At 56.5% G+C, this 25,272-nt stretch overlaps 1 protein-coding gene across 1 annotated transcript in view; it reads left to right on the forward strand.

Moving 5' to 3' along the window:
- The window catches only part of IQSEC1 (IQ motif and Sec7 domain ArfGEF 1), a 449,412-nt gene that overhangs the window by 388,980 nt on the left and 35,160 nt on the right, over positions 1 to 25,272 (forward strand). Inside the window, 2 exon segments of the mRNA XM_043588241.1 lie at positions 17,120 to 17,411; positions 21,957 to 23,206. Of these exon segments, the coding sequence (XP_043444176.1) occupies positions 21,963 to 23,206 (1,244 nt within the window). The 5' untranslated portion in view covers positions 17,120 to 17,411; positions 21,957 to 21,962.

The raw sequence follows: 25,272 nt of genomic DNA on the forward strand, positions 1-25,272 counted from the left end.
ACGCTGCATCTGTCTCCAGTAGTGGTTGTCCGCACCACCAAGAATGAAGCCTCCTGTAAACTGTGGACTTGGGGTGAAAACCTCATGTCAGTGTAGGCCCATGGATTAGCAAATGCAGCACAGAGAGGGCTGGGGAGGTGAGAGCAGGGGAGGTTATGCGTGGGGCGGGGGGTGACGGAGAATATGGGATATCTCTACTTTCTGCTCAGTGTTTCTGGGAACTTAAAACTGCTTTAAAAAATGAAAATCTGTTTTAAAACATTGTGACAGGACGCTACGAGTTATTTCTGTGCGAGCATCTGTTGTTGTCAGTGTAGTATTTTTCGCGCCATCGTCCGTTCATTTATTTACTCATTTGCGCATTTTATACGTGGGTTTTCATCACCACGGACCCAGACACATGAAATGCGCCGCCTCCTGGGGTCAGCTCACAGCTGGGCAGAGCAGTCCCCTGGGCTCTCGTGGGCTCTGCTCCCTCCGTGGTGGCACATCCAGGGCCAGGCCGGGAGTCACAGCACCGCAGAGCTGCAGCCTGGGAGTGAGGTGGGGTCAGCGGGAGGGGCAGCAGGCTGGGAGGTGGGTTGGGAGCCTGTGGGAGGGCAGAGGAAGTACCCCATTGAGACGCCTGGACCATGACAAAGATTTTATGCCCAAAAAGACTTGAGCGATTTGCATTTTAGAAAGTGCTTTCTGGCTGTTGAGGGTAGGCAAGCTTAGTATGGGTGCCAGTCTGGGTGGGACTGGAAAGCTGGGGCCGAGGCTGTCCCAGGCTCCCAGACGGCCGCACGCCTGGCCCTGGCCAGCAGGGTGGGCCGGAGGCAGCGAGGCCTGCACAGTGGGCATCTTCCTCCTCTCTGCCCACACTCTGTCCCAGCGCCAGCCTCCCCAGCCTGTGCCTCCCGCCCGGCACTCCCGGGGCGTCCCTGGGGCCTGGCCCAGCCCTGTCTGCTGGAGCCTGCCACAGAGAACTGCTTTATTTGAGTCCATTTTGCACGTATGGAAATAACTAGAGGCCTCTGTATTTAATTTGGCTCAGCCAGGAAGATTTTTGGCTCTGTGTGTGTGTGTGTGTGTGTGTGTGTGTGTGTGTGTGTGTGTGTATTCTGAAAAATCTTTCCGAGTGAGCCCCAGGGGTTGGAAGCTCTGGTCGTCTTTATGCAGTAAAAAGTCAAAACCAACAAGAACTACCCTGGCTTAGCTGGGGGTGAGGGTCTGGCAGAGTATATAGAAAATAGCTATATATATAGAAAAGGAAGAGGGCAATGCCATACACAGATGAGATCATAGTCAGGGAAGCTATTTTGTAAACTTTATTGCTTGAGACCAGGTAAGCAGTGGGAAGGATGCAAGGAGAGGGGCTTCTGAAAGTATAAAGCTCTGTATAGATCCACAAGAGACATTTCTGGTTTCCCAAGCAGGAAGTGCTTAGTTTGGTGCTTGGCTGGAGGACACTTATCCTGAATCCCTCTTTTTGGCCTTGACAATCCCAGCAAAAGACTCTCTACTGAGCCCTTCTTCTCTGATCAGCAGTGGGAGCGCAGCAGAGACAGCCCCACATGCCTACACAGGGGTTTGTAGCTGGCAAAGTGTGTCCCCGCTTGATTCCCACATTTCTGTTGGGCAAAAAGGGCAGGAATGATCCCCACTGCAAAGATGAGACAACCAGAAGCCCAGAGAGGTGAGGTAACTTGCCCCAGGTCACTCAGCCCGGAAGTGGGAACCTCGTCTCAACATGGTCTGATCTCACCGATCTTCCCCATACTCTCTGTGGGTGCTTCTGGAGCCATGAGGGCATTGCTCCAAATACACAGACAGGCAGAGGAGGCGGCCGAGGGTGGGCAGAGCTGAGCTTCCAACCCCAGGAGACCACCTGAGAGTCCAGTTTGAGAATAGACACCAGGTTATCACAGGGCTTTTCTTGTCTTGTCTTGTCTTGTCTTTTCTTCTCTTTTTCTTTTCTTTTTAATGTTTATTTATTTTTGAGACAGTGAGAGACAGAGCATGAACGGGGGAGGGACAGAGAGAGAGAGCGAGACACAGAATCCGAAGCAGGCTCCAGGCTCCGAGCTGTCAGCACAGAGCCAGACACGGGGCTCGAATCCACAGACCGTGGGATCATGACCTGAGCTGAAGTCGGACGCTTAACCAACTGAGCCACCCAGGTGCCCCATCAGAGGGCTTTTCAAATGATATCTTGACCATATGGAACTGAGAAATGAGGGCATCTGGGAAATTGAGGCTTGGTGGCTATGATGGCCACGTGGTTTTGGATCAGAACCAGTGTGGTGGCATTACATTGGTAAGGTCTTGTAAAAGTTAAATACAGGATGCAGCAGAGCGGAAGGTCCTGACGTTCCCACTAGCTGTGCAGAGCTGTGGGAAGTCTTGGATCCTGCCCCTCGGGACTTGGTGTTCTAAATCAGGTTCCCTGGGAATGGCTGAGCCCGGGTCCGCAGATCAGACTGCTGCTCTTTGAGATGGGTCCTCTGTGAGCATGGCAGCAGGCAAGAAGGTGACCAATGGGGGAGGAGCAGACCGAGTATGGCGAGCAATAGGGAACGGTGAGGACTAGGGCAGAGGAAGAGCATGCCCCATCTGGGTGTGGCTACCCCTGCTCTGTCTGTCATCAGGCAGGACCGTGGGCCCAGTATGGCCAGATCCTCAACCGTTTCTCTCCCCAAGAAAAGTCAGAAGCCTGGAATTGCATTTAAAGGAGAAAAAATACCTTCTAGATGTCAAGTGTGGTGATTTATTATAGCTTTGAAGGGTTTTTTGTTTGTTTCTTTTTTAAATACTCTTTAGGCCCAGGGCTGCTGACCTGGAGCTCTGTGTTGAGACCCCATGAGCCATGAGCAGAGAGACCCTCTGGCTTTCAGGGAGTTCTGTGAGGTCTACAGTGTCTGTATGGGGGAGGGGGGGCACCAGGCCTCCCACCCAGCTTTGCCCCGGGGGCAAGGCTCAGGGTCCCGGATGGGCCTCACCCTGCCTTGGCCTGGCCCAGATAGCACTGGGGAGAATAAAGGGCTTTTTCACAGCCTCTCTGTGGAAAGGCTGCCCATCCTGGGCTTGACTGCAGGACTGGTGTTGAAGCCTGATTATCCTCCTGGTTTAGGCCTATCCCCAGCTTAATGCTCTGGACTCCAGGATGTAGGGTGAGATCCCAGGCAGGTTGAAAACCAACTGCTCTGGGACTAATGGCGATGCCACTAGGACTGGCCCCTCACCGAGCAGAGGCCCTGGCTGGACTTTGCGTCGGCCCCGGGCGCCTGCCCTCATGCAGAGTTTCATGGCTGCCCTCTGCCAGCTGGCCTTCAGCCTAAGTAAAAGCGCACGTTCACCAACTTGTGGAGTGAGACTCTGTTTCTGCTTCCTGTCTGAGGCCCCGCCAGAGCCGGCCTGGCCTCACAGCCTTCCCAGGATTGTGGGAGATGGGCACAGGGCAGAGGTAGGCCCAGGGGAACTGAGCCAGGGGTCCCCAAGGGGTGGGACCGCATGAGGCCCCTGTCCCCCTGTGACTCAGGGCATGGAGAGCAGTGTTCTGGGTGCAGACCACATATCTGTATCTCGGAGAAACATTCTGCAGCCGTTTAATATTTCTGAGGCCCAGCTGCAGGGTGAGGGAGTGCAGTGTGTCAGTGACCCAGCTAAGGCTGTGCAGTGTGTCAGTGACCCAGCTAAGCCTCACTCCCCTCCAGGCCTCGGTGCCCCTGCTTGCAAACCAGAGAGGAGTGAGCCCTGTCCCGGGTTCACAGGGAGTGAACAAGGGGGCCCAGCTGAAATGCCAGGGGACAGTGTGATAAGGGGATGCCGCCCAAGGGTCTTAGAAGGAAATGAGAGGGGTTTGGTCCCGTGGCTCTTGGTCCAGGGGAGAAGGTCAGACGAGGTGCGGTTGTGGGAGGGTGCACCTGGCATAGAGCTCTCTGTGTTTGTTGAATGGACAGATGAGCGATGCTGCCTTCCAGGTTCGTGTGGGCTCCTTAGTCACCAGTAGCATCCATCACTCATCCATCCATCCATCCATCCATCCATCCATCCATCCATCCATCCACAAATACTAACTGAGCACCTGCTTGTGCTAAGCCCTGTTCATGGCACTGGGGATGCCTGATCCAGAAACAGAAGCAGCACAGGCAGCCACACCCTTCTGGAGTCAGCTTTCTCACAGCAAGAGACAGACTTACAGAACAAATGAATGGAAAAAAGATAGTAAGGTGTGCTATGAAGAGACCCAAGAGCTCGACATGACTGAGACAGTGGAGGTGGCACTTGTAGATCTAGAACCCCTTTTCCTTCCCTCCTGCCTGGGTGACCCCTTCCCCCCCCACTACATTTGCCATGCTCTGAGCTCCATGGGACCCCCTGGGCAGGCACCCATGCACCATGCGGGGCCTCCCCTGGCCTTGCATCGGGCTCATTGTTTATGCACAGCCAAGACCCTCATCCCGATGGGAGCCCCCAGGATCATAAACATTCAAGGGATATCTGATTGCAGGTTCCGAGGGCTGCCCTCCTGCCCGTCCCTGTCTCCAGGACCCTGAATTCCCATCTCCAAAGCCCGTTCTGGTCCTCCGGGTTATTTTAATGGGACTGACTCACAAGCAGAGGACTGGGACAGTCCAGCCCATCTCCAGCAGGCTGGAGACAGATGTTCTTTATGTTTAGGAGTGAGGCCTGGCCTGGGGAGACTGGAGCCACCACTTCCCCAGGGACAGAAAGATGACCTTGGAAAACATGTTGACAGGACAGGGTGAGGGCCTGGCTGCATGCGCTGGCTTCACAGGACAGCAGACTTTTTTCTTCCCTCTGGCTGTGCGCTGATGAGAACAAGCCCCAACTGAGGAAGGGCGCTGCCGAGGCCCCTCCTGGATAATTCCCTCTAATTAGGCAGGGTATTGGCTGTCTGCAGGGCTCCTTGCCAGGGCGCCATTCACCTGACTCCATCACATCGCCTCGAAGTGGTGGCCTTCCCCCCACCCCAGGCAAGTGGGAAATCGAGGCTCAGGGAAGCTGGGGTTGGAGATTCTCCCTGTCACTCATGTTGTCACCGCATTAGGATGGAGGCAGACCTTGCAGAGCTGTGCAGGGCGCTCAGGACCAGAGGGCAAGGAGCAAGAGCTGGCTGCCACCGCCATGCCCCCGCCAGCTTGAGCGTCCTGCCAAACGGCCCCTTTCCTGCTGTGCTCGAGAGGTCCGAGAAGACCCCACCATTCCTAAGCTCTGCCTACATATCCCTGTGGCGCCTGCCCATCCCACCGGGAGCTGCTGACAAGCAGGGAAATGCTGGATGCTGGTTCAGTAAGCATAGCTCTAAAAATAGCCTCTGCTTTGAGAAGCTTATTGTTCAGAGCTGTATATTTTTATATGTATACAGAAAGTTACTCCTGGAGGTCTCGGTGCCGGGTAATTAGAGATAATGCTATAGCCTGGGAGGTACATCTGGGCCAGACCTTGTCTCAGCCTCGGCAGGGCAGGCCTCGGGGTAGGGAGTCAGCAGGCCGGGGCTTGGTTGTGGCTCTCTTCCCTGAGATAAGGGGGCAGTCAGCAGAGAGGCAGCTGGGCACCCATGTAGGGTTGCTCTAGAAGCAGCTGTTGTGGGCTCAGGGTTCACCTGAGAGGTCTGTGGGCCCACTTCCTGCAGTGGGGCACAGGCTTGGAGTGAACCCCCCATTTTCTCTTGGTTGAGACCTCGGGCCAAGGTCTCTTGGTTGAGACCTGAAGTTGGCCCTGCCTTAGCCCCAGCCTGCTGGTGGGAGGGGTCAGGCCCCCTCAGCAGCCCTCTGACCCCCCTCCCTGCCCCTCAGGGAGCAGGGAGACGCCCAGAGGAAGGGCCCTACCTGGCTGCATCCCCCCCTGCCAGCTCAAATCTCAGGACCCCAGCCCATGCCCAGTGCCCTTTCCTCCTGGGCCTTCCCAGGGCCCCCCTCTCCTCCTGGGCCCAGGTCTGTCCCAGCTTTACAACCAGTCTTCCTTGCAGCCCCCAGCCCCCTTCAGCTGCCACCCCATCTCCACTGTCTCCTCAGCCACCATCCTCAAAAGCTTCTGCACCAGCTCCTCCCTTTACCCCGCCACAGCCCGACTTCCAATCCCCGCCCTGTGCCACCCTCACGTTGCCGTGTCCCTGCTCTCTGCTGCCTCAACTTTTGGTGACTCTGGCCCCGCCAACTTGGATTCAGGACCCTGAGGACTCCTGTCCTTCTTCCCACTCCTCCCACAGGTGTCTCCCAGCTTCTCACCACCCCCCACGTAGCTCCTCACCACCTGGTGTAGACAGTGCTGTCCCCCAGGCACTGCCACCTCCCCTCTCCATCTTTCCCCTGCTCACTCAGCCTTGCCCTGGTCCCGGGGTCAAGTCTGGACTCCTTAAGAAGCCTCACAAGGCCCTGCAAGGTCTGGTCCTGCCCGCCCCTCTGTATATGCCAGACTGAACTTCTCCGTCCCGTCCCTCATGTGCGCTGTGAATACCCACCTCTGTCCGCTCAGCCTTCACCCCTCACTGCCGCGTGGCATTCCTCCGCGGGTCCTGGCTGATGCCACATGCCTCCTAGGAATATTTTCCACCTCTGGCACCAGGGCACGTGCTCTGCTCACCATCCTACAGTGCCTGATGCTTCCTCCATTACTGTTCCTAACACAAGCCGTCATTATTAATTAATTGCATCCCCCAGTGTGCCCACAAGGACAGGGCTGTGTCTGTCTGTTCACGGCCACGCTCACAGTGCCTGGCAGGGGTCTGTCACCTAGCTGGCATTCAGGACATGTTCGCTGAATGAAGCGACAGAGTGACCGAGTTGTGTTTTAAGAGTCCAGTTCCCCATCCTAGCAGGGAAGCCCCAGCTCTCGGGGTCACATCCTCACATATAGTGGTGTGATGGTGCTGTTTCAGTGCTATAGAAGGAAATGGAGCAGGGAAGAATAAGGGAGGGCGGGGGGGGGGGGAAGGGTATGGTTTTTAAATGAGTGAGCTGAAGGAGATGAGGGAGTGAACCAGGAAGACATCTGAGAAAAGAGACACCAGGCAAAGGGAACGGCATGTACAAAGGTCCTGAGGTAGGAGTGTGCCAGGAATGTAGAGTAACAGGAGGACAGTGGGGGCTGTGGCGGGGTGGCCAAGGGGGCATGGAGGAGGGGTAGCAGGAAGAATGTTCGGGCCTTGCAGTCTTCTGGGTCCCTCTGAGGACTTGGCCTCCGTGAGCCAATGAGGTGGGATCAGAGGAGGGACCTGGTTAGACTTGTGTTTTAATAGGATCCCAGCTTCTGTATGTAGAAGGGTGTGTAGTAAGAGGCCAGGAGAGCCCATCAGAGAGGCTGTGGCAGCAATGCAGGGAACAGGTGACAGCAGCTCACCGGGCTGGGGGCAGGGGGGCAGGCCAACTGGTTGGGTGCGGCCTCAGTTTTGAAGGTAGAGCAACCACATCTGCTGACGGGTGGGCAGTAGGGTGTGGGGAAGAGAGAGTTGCCAGGAGTTGCTCTGATTTTGGGCCTGAGCGGCTGAAAGGATGGAGCCGTTCTCCGCCGAGGGGCCGGGAGAGTGCGTGGGCTCCTGGTGAGCCTGCCTGCCTGCCTTCGAGAGGTCCGCCAATCATCGAAGGGGGGTGGTGCTGGGCAGTTAGATGTTGTGACTACTGTATATCCTCACTAAAGCAGATTTGGGAACTGGTTAAAGCAGGAACCCTCCTGACTGCCCCTGACCCCCAGCAAGCCCTTTTGGGGTCTCTGCTGGACTGTCCAGACAGCTCATCACCTCCCTTGCTCTTGGTTAACCAGCCAGAAGTCATGTTGAGCGTGTGTGCCTCATGTGGATTCACACCCTAAGTCTTTTCACACCTTCCTGCAAGGGCGCCAGCCTCCCCGGGCCCCTCCATGCCAGGCTGTGGCAGTGCCTGGAGGCTGGGAGCGCAGGGCTCAACATCTGTGCCTGCACGAGTGCCTCCCCTGGGCCCTCCTCAGATCGCCACTGGCTGTACACACTAGAAGCACACCCCGTCCTGCTCACCACTCCTCCTGAGGCTCTTTCTTTCTGGGTCCTGTTCATCCTGACCCTGCCCCCCAGCGGAGACGCCCAGTATTGCCAGGCCTTGGTTTAGGTGGTCCCCAGCTCCTCCTCCCAGGAGGGACAAAGCTTTGGGACGTTGGCTGGGTGTTCATAAGTCACTTTGGTCGCCAGCCAGACACCTGTCTTCCCAAGAACACTTATCATGGCTTTAGGCGTCTGTGGGGGTGCTGCCTTTCCACCACCTCCTCTCCCCACCCTGACCAGGGAAGACGTGGATGGCCTGCTTAAGAACGGCCTCCCCAGTTTCCCTGGGGAGGTCTTCTCTGTCCCTTTCTTGCTGGGCACGCCAGCTGTGCGTTCCTGTATGCTCTCAGTCTTCCCTTGAAATCCACCCCTCTGTGTCCTTGTACTCTGTTCCTTGCAGCCAGGCCAGCCCTTGGGGGCTGCCTCCCTGGCCCCGGGGACTTTTCACCGAGTGGGAAAGACTGGGAGCATGTCGCACAGCTGAGTCTAGGCTTTGCTCCTGAGCTCTGCAATCTGGGCAAGCCATGAATCCTTTCTGAGTCTCCTTGATGGGATTAAATACGTGGACGCTGTTTCCTGAGGCAGCCCCTTCCCCAAGAGCTGAACTGCTAAAAACCTCTACATCCCCAGAGCCACCAGGCTGCCTTCACCCTACTTCTGGTGCGACTGATCTGCCTGCTCCCGTTGCCCCAGGATGGCCCTGCAGAGACCTGGGAGTTGTAGATGGTCCCAAGGCTGCCTTTCTGCAGCTGAGCCCTCCCCGTTCTTTCTCAGAGGACATGGCCACCTTTTCCTTCCCACCCTCACCTCCCTGGGTCCTGCCCTAGTTAATCTGCATCCCTCCCCCAGGACCTGGAGCAGAGCAAAACCATCCCCTCCTGAGTGATAAACCTCAGTTAATATGGCCTGGGCAGCAAAGAGCTGTAGAAGCCCCATGGCAGAACGTGTGAGGGCTGGGAATTAGTTGTTCCTGCCCTGGCCTAGACTCCCTTTCTGGAAATCAGAAACCCTGAAAGCAGAGCACTGGGGAGGCCACAAGGCCTGGAGGCACGAGGGGCATATGTATTTCAGGAGGCTGTTTTGCTCTGGCCCATGCAGACTGCCAGCAGTCAGTCTGGGCTGAGGCTCCTGGCATGAACATTTAACCACAGGCAGGCTTTAGAGTGCTGCTTCCTCCAGCATGGGCCAAGCCCACTCTGAAGCGGGTGGCTTTGCCATCTTACGTGACCAGACCTGGCCACACACAGCCCAGGCTTATTTATCTCATGACCGTGCACAACCCCAAGCCCCCCAGGCGCTGGACCCCAGCTCTACCTCGGTATGTCAATGGCATGCTTTTTCCTCTGGACAGCTGGGTGGCTGAGACACCTGCTTGGGGTCAAGTCCGAGCCCTGCTCTTCCCTACATGGGTAGCTTTGGCCTAGTGACTCAACTCCACCAAGCCCACATACGGAAGTCACGGCTCTCTCCTGGCTCCCCGCGATGGTAGTTGGGTTACAGGCCATGTAGTTTAAACACTTAACACGGCACCTGTATGCAGCAGGCTTTACAGAGGAGAGTTACCACTACATGACCCAAACCCGTGTGTGTGATTAAGGGGTCATGTGAACACAGTGGGTAAGTGTGCAGACTCAAACCAGACTGCGTGGGTTCTGAGTTCACCCACTTGCTGTATGACCTTGGGGTTGAGTTTAACCTCCTCTCCATACTGTAAAGTGGTTTCGAGGACTGAGTCACATTTAATGCTTGGAGCACTGCTAACTATATAGACATTAACTGTTCCTACGATCGGCGTCCTTACATTGGGGTGAATAGCCAGCCCCCTAACAGAGGGTCCCTTCTTCACCCATGCCCCCTTGCTTCTGCCCGGAGCCTCCTCTAACATTTTTCTTGAGAAAAGTCATTCGTGACTTCAAAGGCCATAATTAGAGACATCCGTGGCCCGAGTGGCTGAGGGCCCTCCCGCCCCAGCCCTGACTCACTCCCCAGCTAGAGTCAGGACGTGGCGTCTGAGCCACGGAGCCCGGGTCCCTTTCTGGGACTGTCCCGCCCTCCCTAGGGCCTCGTCACCAGTGACTCCAGCCCATGGCTGGAGGCGGCTGTCTGCGCAGAGAGAGGCCCTGTAGCGGGCAGAGGCGGGTCCCCTGGCTCACACACTGGGCCTGTCTGCCCCCCACCTCTAGCTGCCAGGATGTGTAGGTTGGGCCCTATCAGTCAAAGAATAACCAGAGACAGCATTTAGAAAATGCCTTTTATGAAGTGAGCAGTCTTTTAAGGACTTCATATGTGTTGACTCTGTTAAGCCTCATAGCAGGCGTGTGTAGTCAGGACTCTGCCCCCATTTTACAGCAAAGGAAACTGAGGCCCGTGGTTACTCAGCTGGTAAGCAGTAGAAGCAGAATTCCAACCCAGAAATCTGGCTCGGAGGCTGCAGCAGGGAGGCCATCCAGCCCCCTCGCTTGGCAGGAAGGCACAGGGATGTTACACTTTTCAAAATGTGTTTTCAGTTCTTATGTGCTTTTCATCATCCTAGGGCGGTCGGAAACTCTAGACGCTGTTCTGTAGCGATCCAGCCATTTCCCCACATAAATATCATACACACCAGCCTCTGGCAGAGGAAGGCACATTTGGAAGACTGGAGAAGGGGAGGAGGAGGTTGGGGTCACTGTCTCGGGATTCAGGGCTCTGAGTCCCTAGGCCAGAGGGGCCAGAAGGGACACATCTGTGTGCAGCTTCAGCTATCAGCTGGCTAGCTGTGCCGGGCCAGCTCACCTCTGGAGCCCCATTGTGCCCATGTGGAGCTTTCTCTCGGAAAGGAGCCCGTCTCGGGTCCCGGTCTTTGCTGGAGGCCAGGACTTCCAGGGACCAATCCCTCATGGAACGGGACTCCCGGTGGGGTGGGGTCCACCCCTCACATTCTCTCTTTCTCCAGGTAATCTACACCATGACAGAGTGTGGGAATGGGGGGTTTCGCTAGCTGGGGGTAGCCTCGTGCGGGAAGTGGGATTTGAGTTGGACCAGAGTGTGGCCCCTCAGAGGCAGAGGAATGCAAGTGAAGGGCAGCGGGGATGCATGGGGTGGGGGGTGCAGATTCAGACAGTCCATAGCAGATTCTAGCCGGTAGAGGAGTCCTTTTGCTAGATCCCTGACAGGTATCTGACCTGCAGCTTGCACATCTCCTGTGACAGAGAGCTCATCACTTCCTAAGCAGCGCTAACCACATGAGCACATACTTTCTCAGGGAGGACAACCTCGGCCGTAGTTCTGTCTGCAGACATCTGTTCCATCCTTCTCTTGTCAGCCTGTCAGGCTTACTGCTAGGCATCATCCCTCCCCTCTGGCTGCTTTTCTCCTGCCAACCAGTCCCAGCTCTTTGTGAGAGGTGGTTTCTAGACCTGGAGTTTTATTCCCAGCATACTGTGATTTGGGGTTGGCAAATAGAGTTTTGCCACGAGCCAGCTGGGGTCAGGCATGAGGAGATCTGCAGGAGGGAATCTGTGATCAATTAGCAATGTCTGCCACAGACAAACGAGGAGAAGCAAGCGGTTTGTGCCCAGACGTGGTCCTCTGCTGTGAACTGACACCTGTAGTGGACAGCCAGGCTGCTTTTGCTTCTGGCTTTATATTCATGTTAGCGACTGGCTTCCCAGCTGTGTCACTGCATCAGCTCATGTTAAGCTCATGGTCGGCCAGACAAACCTTGTCTTTTTTCATAAGAACAGCCATCAAACCAGAATCTTCCCCAGAGCTTGACATTGTTTCCATTATATGGATATATAAGTAATTTAAATCAATCCCTTGTTGACGGGCATTTAGATTATTTCCAAACTTTTATAATTAGAAACAACACTGCAGTGAAATTCCTTGCATTTACCGCTTTGCAGATTCGCTCATTTCCTTAGCGTGAATCTCTAGGAGAGGGATTACCAGACCAGGAGCACCTTCTGAGAGTGCTAGGCAGCAGCCTCCTAACTGTCGTAGAATGTTCCAGAAATTCTAAACTGCCAGGGACTGTCAGCCACTTGGAACAGGTGCCAGCCCCACTCCTTGATTTGCATATGACCCAGGTGTCTAGGAGAGATCCCGGATGCCATTGTGCAGTTGAGGACCCACTCCAGGGTGTTCAGGCCTGGCTGATGGACGCAGGTTGTAGCAGAAGCTTCCCAAAGGCAGCTGACCTGGGTGGTGAGATGTTGTGCTCTGGTGCAGAAATCATCGTGGCAAAGAAATGGTCTGCAGGGTGGGCTGCTGGTGCAGGAGGCAGGGGAGGGAAGAGGGGGTTGGGGCAGCAGAGGATGGAGGCCAGGGGCTGGGCCTGATGGTTCCCTGACCCCCAAATCCCTGCTGTGTCAAGTGTGGCCGTCATATAAAGCAAAGGTCTCCGTCCCTAGGGCAACCTGCTGTGGGGAGGGAGAGGATGACTGTTCTGTTCACACTGGACAACCCTCCTCCTCCCCCAGGAAGGAACTAGGGGCAGAGCTGAGTACTAACCAGAACCGAGGGGCCCGTGAGTTTCAGGGCATTGCTATAAGTAGCTTTACAGGTTCCGTCAGAGGATGGTCAAGTGGAATTTGATAGCTGTTTCCATCTAGCACTCTGAAAAACTTATACCAATTTAGACGTTCTGAGAGTGGCTATTGGCCACACTCGTCACCATGGGGCATTTTCACTTGAAAAAAAGTTACCTTTCTGTTCACCAGCTGTTTGGCTCAGATTAAGAAAGGAGTCTCTTTTCGTGTCGAGTAGTGTGTGGCTTCTGATCGTCCTCGGGCTCAGGGTGGGTTCTTGAGCTGCAGACGTATTTTCACGCAGTGCTCACTTATGTATCAGAGGACATTGTCAGTTGTGGGGCCATGCTGGTTGCGGTAGGATGGCCTGGCCAATTCTTTTCTTACCAGGATGGTCTGGGGTTGGTTTTGATTTTGGTGCCGTGGAAGCATTGCCACATTGCACGAGTCAAGAGGATACCATTCAGGTAGATTCAGCAGGATTTGGTGACAGATTGAATGGGACGGGGGTGGGGGTTGGCTGTGGAGGAGGGCCTGACGTGATGACGACACCCAGGACCCTGACTCGTGTCACTGTGTGACGGTGGAGAAAGAGCATGAGTTTGGCTTGGGGCACCCAGGATGACTGGCAGGAATGATGTGAGAAACTATGTTCCAGGACCTGGCTCCCAGCAGGCATGGGGAAATGCCTTTTCTCCTTTGGCAAGTATTTACTGAGCACTGTTACCTGGGCACGTGGGTTGGCATTTGGGGAACATCAGCAAGCAAAACAGACAAATTGTCCCCACTCTCTTACAGCTTATACACTGATGTCCGAGACAGACAACAAACCAAAAAAACAAGATAAATGCATTATACAGTGTGTCTTGAAGTAATGATTGTCACCAAAGGAAAAAACAAAAGAGAAGAAAGGGCCAGTAATCTGGGGGGTGGGAGTGGAGAGAGAGCTATGATTTTTAAATCTGGTGCTAGCAGAAATCTGGGGGAGAGTGTTCCAGGCAGAGAGAACAGCCAGTGCAAAGGCCCTGAGGCAGGAGGATGCCTGACCCCTTTGAGCAGAGAGGAAGTCCGTGAATCAGGAAGTCAGAATGAGCAAGGAGAGGAGCTAAGATGAGAGCAGCTGAGGTCAGGCCTTCAAGGACATTGCAAGGACAGCGTCTTCTAAGTGTAATTGGGATCAAGGGAAGCACTTGATCTTATGTTTTATCAGAGTCACTGTGGCAGCCATGGGGAGAAGAGAGGCAGGGGACCACCGAGGAGGCTGTTGTGATAATCCAGGGAGCAGTGATGGTGGCCTGGACCATCTGCTGATAAGGGAGCAGAGCCTGGGTGTGTACGGAAGGTAGGGCTGATGGGGGGGAGGCTGCAGCTGCCTCATGGTGAAGAGAAAGGCCGCGAGTGACCGTCAGACCCCTTCCCTTGGCTGTGAGGGGAGGCTTGGCCCTCTCTCCTGAGCATGTTCTGGAACCTGCTGCCTTAAGACAGTTGGGAGCCAGGTAATGCCCAGAGCAAGGATCCTGGGCTGGCATAGCCCCAGGAAGTGCCACATCCCTGTCAGGTCACCACTCACAGACATCCTGCCCCTGCCCCCAGCCTTCAAGGCAGCCAGGCCCTTCCCCGGCTACTGAGCCACATACGGCCCTTGAGTCCAGAGGCTTGTCGCCTGCTTCTCTTTCCTCGGCCCCAAACCACAGCCAACCGGGGAATGAAGACAGCCTCTCACATTCACAGACTCATCGCCACTGCTGCCAGGAAGAATGCCCCTTTGCCTGTTCACCATTGCTTTGAGGCCTGGTGAGCAAGGCCCAGGGAAAGGGTTGAATCCCCCGCAGACACGAGAGGTGACCACTGCCTTATCCTGGGGTGTGTCAAGGCCCACCCCTCCCTGACCGAGCCACCGTGAGGCACAGAAGGGCTTCCTGCTCTGGGGACCTGCAGAGAGCCCACCCCTTCGGTCTCCCCGTGTTTCTGGAAACCCGGGGTTGTGAGACTCTTTTAAAACCTTATAAGCAGGGCTCCGGCTGCTTGTCCTCGAGGATGAGATTTTGTCTCCTGTCAGCCTCTTGCTCAGAAAAACAGACTCTGCCCCCGAATGAAGCATTTCCAGTAGGGGGGATGTATGTGTAGAAATACATCCTTGCGAGGTGCTTGGAGGCTGCACGAAAAGGGCAAGGCAGGGAGGTGTGTGGGGGCCAGAGCAAAGGCAGGCGCTCTGGCTCATCTGTCCATGGATAGGCTTGCTCGCCTGTAAGCTGGGGATTGACCACCTACGAGTCTAATAGGGGGATTCCTTCTCTCTTCCATGCAACTATTGATCAAGGCACCGAGTATTTATTGTGAGGCACTGTTCAAAGCTATGTCAATAGAATAGGGGAATTTTAACTTTTGTTAGATCCCACCCTTCTCCCCCACCCAGTGCACACAAATGGGGCCCAGAGGAAACAGCCGTTGGGTAACTGTGACGTCAGGAGTCTTGAAGGGTGATATTCCTCTGATACCTTAAGAGGGTCTAGTCCATCCACGTTGATAATGGATGGGGAGGCAGGCCTGGAAGTGAAGGATGACCCTCCCTGATTTACAGCCACATCAAGGCAAAGTACCCAGACCTCTTCCCCAAGGAAGGGCCTTTGCCACACTTTAGCCTCTGGGGAGCAGGATGGGATGCCCTTTGTCACAGGACACCCACCGCATGTCCCCGGAGGCCAGAGCCAGTTGGTGGAGCGGAAGTCCTGTACTATTCTTGACCTACAAGTTGGAAAGCAAGTGCAGGGATTTGCAGCCCATCCCTGGCTCAGGGCAGAACTGGAACCAAAGGGCAGGCTGTTTCCCTCTGCCCCTACTCCGAGTCTGTCACCCCCAGGAGTCCGTGAACAGTCACCTTCTATACTGGCAGGGAGTCCTGCCAGGCCCTGTGATGTGTGGGGACAATGTGGCAGAGCTGGGCGGGGGAAGACCATTTGGTCCCAGGGATGTTGCGTGTGGGGTGCTCCCTTTGGTCTGAAGACAGGATCCCTGAGGAAGGACTGCAGCCTGAGAGGGGGTGCTGTATTCCCTTCTCTCTGCTGGGCCCCTTCCAGAGAGACCTTCCCTGCCCTGGACCCAGGGATCAGAGAGCCTTCAAAGGTTGACTGATGTCTTGCAGGGACAGGGAAATGGCAAGGCTTGACCAGAGAGGCTACCGGAAGCCGTGTGAGAAACAACCTTGTCTCCTTGTCCTATGCTGAAAGGTAGTCTGCAGAAGGAACAAATGTCTGTTTTCTGAGTTCACGAATTTGGGATGAGCCACTCCCTCTCTGTCCCCACAGTCTGGTGCTTGGAATGTTGAGAGGGATGAGGGGCGGTGAGGTGGAGGGGTGTGCCCGGGCTTGGAATCCAGCCAACTTGGGTGCTGACCCCCGGACTCACCCACTCACTACCTGTGCAACCACAGGCAGGTACCCGTACTTCTGTGGGCCTCAGTTTCCCCACCTGGAAACAGTGAGTTAATAATTCTTTGCAGACTGGTTTTAAGATTTAGAGAAAATATGGGGCGCCTGGGTGGCTCAGTCGGTTGAGCTTCCAACTTCAGCTCAGGTCACGATCTCACAGTCTGTGAGTTCAAGCCCCGCGTCGGGCTCTGTGCTGGCAGCTCAGAGCCTGGAGCCTGCTTCAGATTCTGTCTCTCTCTCTCTCTCTCTGCCCCTCCCTTGCTCATGCTCTGTTTCTCTGTGTCTCAAAAATAAATAAACACTTAAAAAAAAAAAGATTTAGAGAAAATATATGGATGACACTGTATTCATTTCCAAGCTTGCCATAACAACCACAGACTGGTATTTATAAAAAAAATGGTAACATTTGTTTTCTCACTGTTCTGGAGGGGGGGCGGAAGTCCTGTATGTTAGTGTCATTAAGGTCTCTCTCCTTGGTGGCCACCTTCTCCTTGTGTCCTCACATGGTCGTCCCTCTGTGCATGTCTGGCTCCTAATCTCCTCTGAGAAGGACACCAGTCGTGTTGGATTAGGATCCTAATAGACCTCACTGTAACTTAACTACCTCTTTGAAGATCCCGCCTCTTAACACACATTCTCAAGTGCTGGGGTTAGGACTTCAAGATATAAATTCTGGGCGGGGACACGATTCAGCCCATAACAAATGTTACAGTGCCTGATGCCCAAGTAGGTGTGGAGAGAAGAGTCACTTTTGTTAATTTTTATTAAAAAAAATAAGAACAAAAAGTACAGAAATCCGTGGTTGACTCAATCCATGTGGTGGGATTGAGGCAGAGAAGGTGACCGGAGTCATTTAGGGGGTCAGTAAATATTCACTGACCACCTACTGTGTGCCAGGCCCCACTCTGGTCACTGGGGTTCATCACTGCCTGTAGTGGGTCAAACCTCTGTCCTCACGAGCTGACACGCTCATGTAGGAGATGGACAATAAGCAAAATCAATCAGTAAAGTGTGTTGGATGCTTAAACGGTGTTGCAGGGGACGCGGGGGGGGGGGGGGGGCTGCCTCTTGGCTGCAGCCCCCTCCCAGCTCCTGGCTGCCTGTCAGGCCCCGGGGTCTTGTCTCCCACTCACAGGAGGCCTCTCTCCTCTCTCTGTCCCCTGCAGCGTGGAGGGCGAGGCCCCCAGCAGCGAGACAGGCACGTCCCTGGACAGCCCGTCGGCCTACCAGGGCCCCCTAGCGCCCGGTTCCAGCCTGAGCCCGGACCACTACGAGCACACATCGGTGGGAGCCTATGGGCTGTACGCGGGCCCGCCGGGGCAACAGCAGCGCACACGGAGGCCCAAGCTGCAGCACTCGACCTCCATCCTGCGCAAGCAGGCCGAGGAGGAGGCCATCAAGCGCTCGCGGTCACTCTCTGAGAGCTATGAGCTCTCCTCGGACCTGCAGGACAAGCAGGTAGGCGGGACCCACCACGCGGGGACAGGCAGCCGGGCTGCTCTGCCTGGAGGACGACACGCGGCCCTTTGCTGGGACTGCCTTGGGCAGCAGGAGTCTCGGCTCTCGGACACCGGCGTCCTGTGCTCTCCCGCAGATGGAAGCATGGTTATGCGCACGCGCGCCACAACTGTGACCTTTGCGTCGGCCCAGGCTGCCCTTCCTGCTCCTCCCGACCCGTGGAGGCTCTCAGAGTGAGGGCACTGGAGTGTCAGGACTTCGCCTCTCCCCCACTCACAGGCCTCATGGCCATGCACACAGGTTAGGTGGCCAGACGCTGAGGGTTTGAGGTCCCAGGAGAGGGCTGAACCTTAGGTAGCTCTGGGGAGGAGTCCCTGGGGAGGAGTCCCTGCGGAGAAGGGCGGGAGGTCAGTTTACAACATAAATAGCACAGGCTCTGAAAAGAACACCAAGCCCATCCACAGCCAGCGGGTGAGGTTGCTTATTATATCCCTTTCGGTTTACAACTCTGTGTTCTCGTGGGAAACGACCTCACTGAGGGCTCACTTCCTCCCAAGGCAGGGGCCTTGGCCCAGACCCACCGTGAGGTTGGCACCTGTGTGCAGAATGAGGTGGGCGCACGGCCCGCCCCTGTGGCTGGGCTCCAGGGAGAAGTAAAGACAGCTGCTTGGGGTCGAGGGGAGAGGCCTGTCCTGGCTGGGTGGTGGGCGGGGGCCAAGGCCGGAGAGCTCTCGCTTCAAGAGCAGGCACGTAGTAGGTACTTTAATAAGAATTCTCGTGTGAAACTGATGGCAAGAACCCGAGGCTGCAGCAAGCAGCTGTGCAAATGTGCAAGGCCCAACTTGTCTGGCCGGCTTCCCCTAGCTTCTGGGAGTTCCTTGGGCCATCTCCTTGTGAGTCCTGCGTGGCCACATCGACCCCTCGCCTTGCTGCCCTCCATTTGCCTCCTAGTCTTCCCACGTGTCTTTTACAGAGCAGAGGTCTGGGCCCGGTGTGGCACCTGGCTCGGAGGAGCAATGCAGGTACTGCCCAGGGCAGATCTTCCCTATCCCCCACCCCCAGAATCCCCTACAGGCCCCTCCTCTCCCTGTTCTCGGTTCCACCCTGCGGCTTTGGACAGTCCTACTTGCTCAGCCCTCGTTCTCTTCAGCCTTCTGCCTGCGAGTTGGGAGACGGGGAGCCTGGCCAGTGGCCAGGGCCTGATAGCAAATAGCCCCCCATCCCCTGTGTCACTTGGCCCCGTAGCCAGGCCCACAACAGGGGAGGACCACCTCTGTTCCGTTTATCAGTTCCACCCAGATCCAAAGTGGATCAGAAACAGTTGATAGTAAAAGACCCCCAACAGAACCACTGAAGTAGAAGTAAGGAAGTTGAAGACCTAAGAGAGGCCCGTGGAAATAAATAATCGTCTGCTTCATCTGGTCTTACCGTGGCCACGGCTGTTCATTTTCATCTCACGCATGTTAACCAAAAGCCCATCGTGTGCCACACACCGTGCTGGGTGCTGGGAAGTCGACAGTGGACAGGGCGAGGCCCCAGCTCTTGAGCCGACACTGTGGTCCAGAAGATGGATCCGCAGACAAGTTAGCAATAAAGACAGTTTAATTCCGGAACGTGATACAAACCCCAGAGATTATAAAATAGGGGGAAGAAATGGAGTGACTGTGGGAGGCGCCAGCATTGGATAAGGGTGGTGAGGAAGGCCTCCCCAGGCTGGCATTAGAATGGAGTGTCTGAGGAAGGGGCCTTCCAGGAAGCGGTAACTGCAGGCGCAAAGGCCCTGAGGCAGAACAGCAGTGGTAGAAAGGATGGCAAGGAAGAGGTGGTGGAAAGGTGAGAGGGTGTCTGAGCTGTTGACTTCCTGGCAATCCTAGCTAGAGTGGGAATAGGACAGATTACATGGGAGCTACCGGATGGAAGCAGGGTAGGGTAGGGTAGGGAAATAGGGTAACACGGAGTCCCGCTTAGTGAAGGGAGCCCTCTGCCTTCAGGGCCTCTGTACCTTCTGGTGGTTTCCTATCAATGAGAACAAGAGTCCTGAGTCATCAAGAGGTGGTAGGTCTGCTTTGTGGAAGGGCGTTTCCTCTCTGTTCCCCATCCCTCCCCCAATGTTGAGAAGTGTCCTTTTAAAGGGAGAGTGAGGGCTTGCCGGGAGAGCCCCCGCTACGGGTCAGCTCCACCTCACCTCCCAGAGCCTCTGTCCTCCGAGAAGTGGGGAGTCCCAGAGCCCCTCTGCAGACTGGATGTCATGTGAGTATTGGGCGAGGGTGATGTATAGCAGGTGAGCACGTACAGATTGGATTCCCTCCCCTGTACCCCAATAAACTTTCAGACTGGGCCTTGAGTCAGTTCTGGCCCAGACGGAAGAATGACCAGGGGGAGTCTAGGCAATGCGTAAGAGCAGGCCTGGGCCAGCATGTGTCCTGGACCGAGAGGGGCTTTGATGACAAAAATAGAGCCCATTTTTGCCTTCCCAAAGTCCCTCTTCTTTCCCCTGACCCCTCCCCCAGATCTGGGGAGCCGGTCTCAGGCAAGCAGGGTTGCTACTTGGATTCTGAGGTCCAAAGTCAGCAGGGGAGAGAGAGCCCTGAAGTGAACCCTGGATCTGAGCTGGTGGCACTGCCATCGTGACCCCACCCCCAAAGGTGACATGAGGGGACCCACAACACAAGCCATGGATGGCGGAGAAGAGACGGCTCCCTAGAGCTCAGCCTTGGGCCCTTTATCGGCTCCATTGGCTTTCACAGCCCCACTCAAAACTCCAAGAAAACAAAGTCTGCTTACAGATGTGGAAGTGAGGTCATCTCTTTGGATGGTGTTCAGTAACTTCAGGGCAGGAGAAAAAACAGACCCACCCTGGCTGACTCTGGGCCCAGAAAAGTCGTTTTGATCCACCCCCCCACCACACACACACACACACTCCACGCTCCTCTCCTCTGAAGGGAGCCGCTCTGCCCAGCCTGCTGCTCCCTTGCCTGTGGGCCCCAGAGAGCTGGCGCGTTTGGTTTTCGGGGGGAGCTGACATCCCAGAGCCAGGAAGTGAGGGGTCCAGGACCTGCACTGATGTGCGTGAAGCTCCAAGCCCTCTGTTCCCGGCCCACCCCACCGCGGCTCTGAGTGACCCTCTCCCCTGACTCGGGCCATAGCCTGGATTTGCTGAGCGTCTGGTTCTATTTCAGTTAGGTGTGTGTGTGTCTGTTCCCCTGGACAGGCTGTTTGCTTCTTGAGGGCAGGGACCTTATCTCTCTCTGCCACCAGCTTTGGTGTGATACCGGGCACAGAGTAGGCAGGTGGGGTCTAGACAAGCAGGGTGTGGTGCACATGTGCCTCACTCCTGAGGACCTGAGACCTCTCTTGGCCCCACATCAGGTACCCCCTGTGCCCAGAACCCCAAAAGCCCTGGCTTGGCCGAGAAACCAGTTCCTTGTCTTGAGTTCTCTTTGATTCCTACAGAGCGGGCTCCTACTCAGGAACAAGGCGCGGGGAGCAGCCCTTGGGCTGTCCTTGGTCACCGAGCGCTGGCATGAGCCTCAGGGCTTTGGGAGGCTCGTGGGTCACATGGGGCAGTCCCAGGCAGTGCTACCTGCCTGCAGCCTTGCCCCGTCTCCGTGCCTCATCAAGGAGAGGGATGAGCAGGACACATGGTTCCGGACTCGCTCTGGAGTCTGGAGGCCTCCAGCCATGTGCTCAGTGTCTTCTCTGGGCCTTAGCTTCCCCATCTGTCTAGTGAGGGGCCTTGGGGACCCCCTAAATTGTAAACACCTTCCAGGAATGCCGTCAAGAGCCTTCTAGCATCTATGTCATCAGGTGCTCGCCATGATCCTACAACGTGGGTCTGAGTCTGTCCCCTACTTTACAGATGCGGAAACTGGGGAAGGGCACAGCTTCAAGGCTTATGCAGAGTAACACAGCTAACGAGGGTAGGGTGGGATTGCAGCGTGGGCATCTGGCCTCGAAGTCTGTGCCTCAGTAAGGTGATTCTCTCAGGCCTCCCTGAAGCTCAGTCTCACACACACACACACACACCTGCCCCCAGCTAGTAAGAGCACATTGTCTGCTGTAGAGAAGAAATAAGGCCAAAAGCCTGCAGCCCCTGCTCAGCGTCCAGGATCTCACTGACATCTTTGGCGGGTCTCTTAACCTTCTCGTGCCATGGGTCCCTCCTCTCTGCAGGGGCTGCCTTCACGTCTCCCAGCATCTCCCAAGTTTCATTAAACCACAGGCCCGCAAGATGCACTAGGGCCAAAGGTTTCTGTGGCCAAAGAAATTTGGGAACTCGCCACCTTTTAAAGGTTCTGAGAAGTCCCGCAGGGAACATCTTGCGTTCACGTGGTGCTGCTCCATTTTATTTGGCCTGGGAACCCCCGTTTTGCCCACCTTCACCAGCTCGCCTCCGTGGTTGCCGGAACCAACTTTGGGATGTGCCCAGGCCTCTCTCTCCACATGGTGCTGCCACGGGGCTGGGCGCCAGCAGCAGCATGGGTGGGCAAGGCGCTGTGCCAGCACGCGGGGCTGTCCTCACCGTCCTGTCCTCTCCCCTCCCAGGTGGAGATGCTAGAACGCAAGTATGGAGGCCGCCTTGTGACGCGCCATGCGGCCCGCACCATCCAGACGGCCTTCCGCCAGTACCAGATGAACAAGAACTTCGAGCGCCTGCGCAGCTCCATGTCGGAGAACCGCATGTCGCGCCGGATCGTGCTGTCCAACATGAGGATGCAGTTCTCCTTCGAGGGTCCTGAGAAGGTGCACAGCTCCTACTTCGAGGGGAAGCAGGTCTCGGTGACGGACGACGGCTCGCAGCTGGGGGCCCTGGTGCCGTCGGAGCGCGGCGACCTCGGCGAGCCGCCCGCCCTCAAGTCTCCCGCCCCATCCAGCGACTTCGCGGACGCCATCACGGAGCTGGAGGACGCCTTCTCCCGGCAGGTGAAATCGCTGGCAGAGTCCATCGACGACGCCCTCCACTGCCGCAGCCTGCACTCGGGGGAGGCGCCCCCTGCCGACACGGGGCGGGCCCGGGATGCCGAGTCCAAGCCGGCCCTGCACAGCGCCGACCACCACAAACTGGACGAGATGACCGCCTCGTACAGCGACGTCACCCTGTACATCGATGAGGAGGAGCTGTCGCCCCCCCTGCCCCTCTCACAGGCCGGGCACCGGCCGCCCAGCGCCGAGTCGGACCCGCGGCTGCGGGCCGGGGGTGCCTCGCAGGACTACTGGGCGCTGGCCCACAAAGACGACAAGGGGGACACGGACACGAGCTGCCGGAGCACGCCGTCACTCGAGCGGCAAGAGCAGCGGCTGCGCGTGGAGCACCTCCCGCTGCTCACCATCGAGCCGCCCAGCGACAGCTCCGTGGACCTCAGCGACCGCTCGGACCGCGGCTCGCTCAAGAGGCAGAGCGCCTACGAACGCAGCCTGGGCGGGCCACAGGGCAGCCCCAAGCACGGCCCCCTGGGCGGCCCCCCGAAGAGCCTTCCCCGGGAGGAGCCCGAGTTGCGGCCCCGGCCCCCCCGGCCCCTGGACAGCCACCTGGCCATCAACGGCTCGGCCAACAGGCAGAGCAGGTCCGAGTCTGACTACTCGGACGGGGACAACGACAGCATCAACAGCACGTCCAACTCCAACGACACCATCAACTGCAGCTCTGAATCGTCGTCCCGTGACAGCCTGCGGGAGCAGACGCTCAGCAAGCAGACCTACCACAAGGAGACCCGCAACAGCTGGGACTCCCCGGCCTTCAGCAACGACGTCATCCGCAAGAGGCACTATCGCATTGGCCTCAATCTCTTCAACAAGTGAGTGCCTGCCAGCCCCGCGGGAGCGTGGGGCAGGCCTTCCTCTCGTGCCCCGGGGCCTTTGCACACACCTGTGGTTTAAAAATGAGCACGCATGAGGCCATGACACTGCGCTAATGGCACCTACAGCAGCACCTGGCATAGCCGATGCTGTCATAGAGGAGACTGGAGCCCGGTGAGCGGTGGGCCCGGCCCCCGAGGACCCTGTCGTGGGGAGAGCAGAGGCTCACAGGCAGAGCCGCAGCCGAATGAAGGGTTTCTCTGATAGAGCAACATGGGGACAGGAGTTCAGGGCCCTGTTGGCACCTAGAACAGCCCCCAGCATACAGTAGGTTCTCTGGAAACATGAACGTACAGGCTGATGTGCTGTGAAACGCTGCACCTGGCCATGAATACCAGGCTCAGGGGGTTGGATTTTATTCTCTGGGTGACGAGGGGCACGAAGTTCTTTGGGCGAGGGCATGATGGTGTCCGTGTCTGAGCAAGATCTCCCAGGGCAGGTGCAGGCTGGGCTCGGAGGCGTGCGTCGGGGAGGAAGGACACAGATAAACCCGGTTCTAGCAGAAATCTCAGCAAGGTCCTGTGGGAGATGTGTGAATTGGGTCTGTTGAGTGGCCACTACCCGCCAGGAGTTCTAGAAAGGTGCTGTGGGGGCAGTCCTGAGAGCAGATTTAAGGAGGGAGAAGGGTATTTAAAGCAGGCTATTCTTAGCCTGGCCAAAAATAGCAAGCGGAAGGGGAGGGGAGCTGTGACTACTCCCTAGGAGGAGACGCTGGCGGACTCTGGTTATTCAACCTCATATTTCACATCGTTTCCAGCCCCGGGGCCTCTGGGATTGGGGGTCATCAGACGTCAGCCTGGCACTGACCTCTCCAACTTGGGGATGTGGCCAGACTGCCCGGTGGTTATGGACACATGCCCTCTACTCTTCCCTGTGCCCTCTTCTAGATTTAGGGAGACTTGGGGCCACTTTTGAGCCATCCCTGGCACAAATGGAAGTGCTGCTCTGTCTTGGGGGTTCAGTAGGCCTCGACCCACAGGGTGGGTGTAAGGAACAGGACATTTACATGGGAGCAGCCAGAGGTCTCTGGGTCACTGGTCCTCACTCAGCTAAGAACTAAGAGTCTCAGACACCTCACATCTGGCAGGGTGCTCTCTCCTGAGACTCCCATCAGCCCGTGGCTCGCGGCACGTGAGGACAGCCTCACCACTGCACGAACCATGGCTGGAGCAGCGCACTAGCAGGAAGGGCCATATCCTGCTGAGCCCACCCTGAGCTCTGTCCGAAAAATGCGTTCCCACCTGCTCCTGGGCACAGGCCAGCTCCCAGACCCAGGCCCGTGGCCTCCTGGGGGAGGCTGGAATGACCTGGGGCTCGCCTAGTGTCCAAGCCGAACTCTTGGACTGGCAAACTGCCAGAGACGTCCTGAGGGTGGGGGTCCGAGCTGCAGCGGCAGGTGGAGTGCAGAAGAAAGTCCCTCAACCGACCAGTGTTGGTCTGTGTAGATTAGCTCTGTTTTGAGTTATGTGTGCGGCACGGGAATATGTTCCCGACGGAAAATGAAAGCCTTCCAGTTAGGATAGCATTCCCTTTGGCTCTTGTCATTGTCATCCAAATGATCTTTATTCCGTGCGTGGGTGTGTGTGCTCTTAGGAACTGCAGACAGCCTGCCCGGGCTCAGACTGGCCTCTCTTCTGTACGGTGGGGCTGGGCCCAGTAGCATCCACCTCGCAGGGTGTGAGTTGTACGCGAGCGGGTGTGTAAAGTGCTCGAAGCAGCGCCTGGCACAGAGTAAGTCGTATCCAAGTGTTAGCCACGGTTGCTGCGGCCTTGCTGACATCATCTGGGGCCTGGAGTTGTGGACGTCCTCTACTAGGATATCGCCGCACGGCTTGCTGTTGGGAGATCTCCCCCGTCCGTGTGCATGGCCACCTCCCTCCTGCTCACTGCTGTGTAGTGGGTCCTGGTGTGGCTATTCACATCACCGATCCGGCCAGTCGTTCCTACTTCTTCTTCATGATTACCAACCACCTATGACGAGGAGTGTGGATCTGTTCTTAGCATA

The sequence above is a fragment of the Prionailurus bengalensis genome, chromosome A2 (assembly GCF_016509475.1).
Source record: "Prionailurus bengalensis isolate Pbe53 chromosome A2, Fcat_Pben_1.1_paternal_pri, whole genome shotgun sequence".
In the NCBI taxonomy this organism is placed as follows: domain Eukaryota; kingdom Metazoa; phylum Chordata; class Mammalia; order Carnivora; family Felidae; genus Prionailurus; species Prionailurus bengalensis.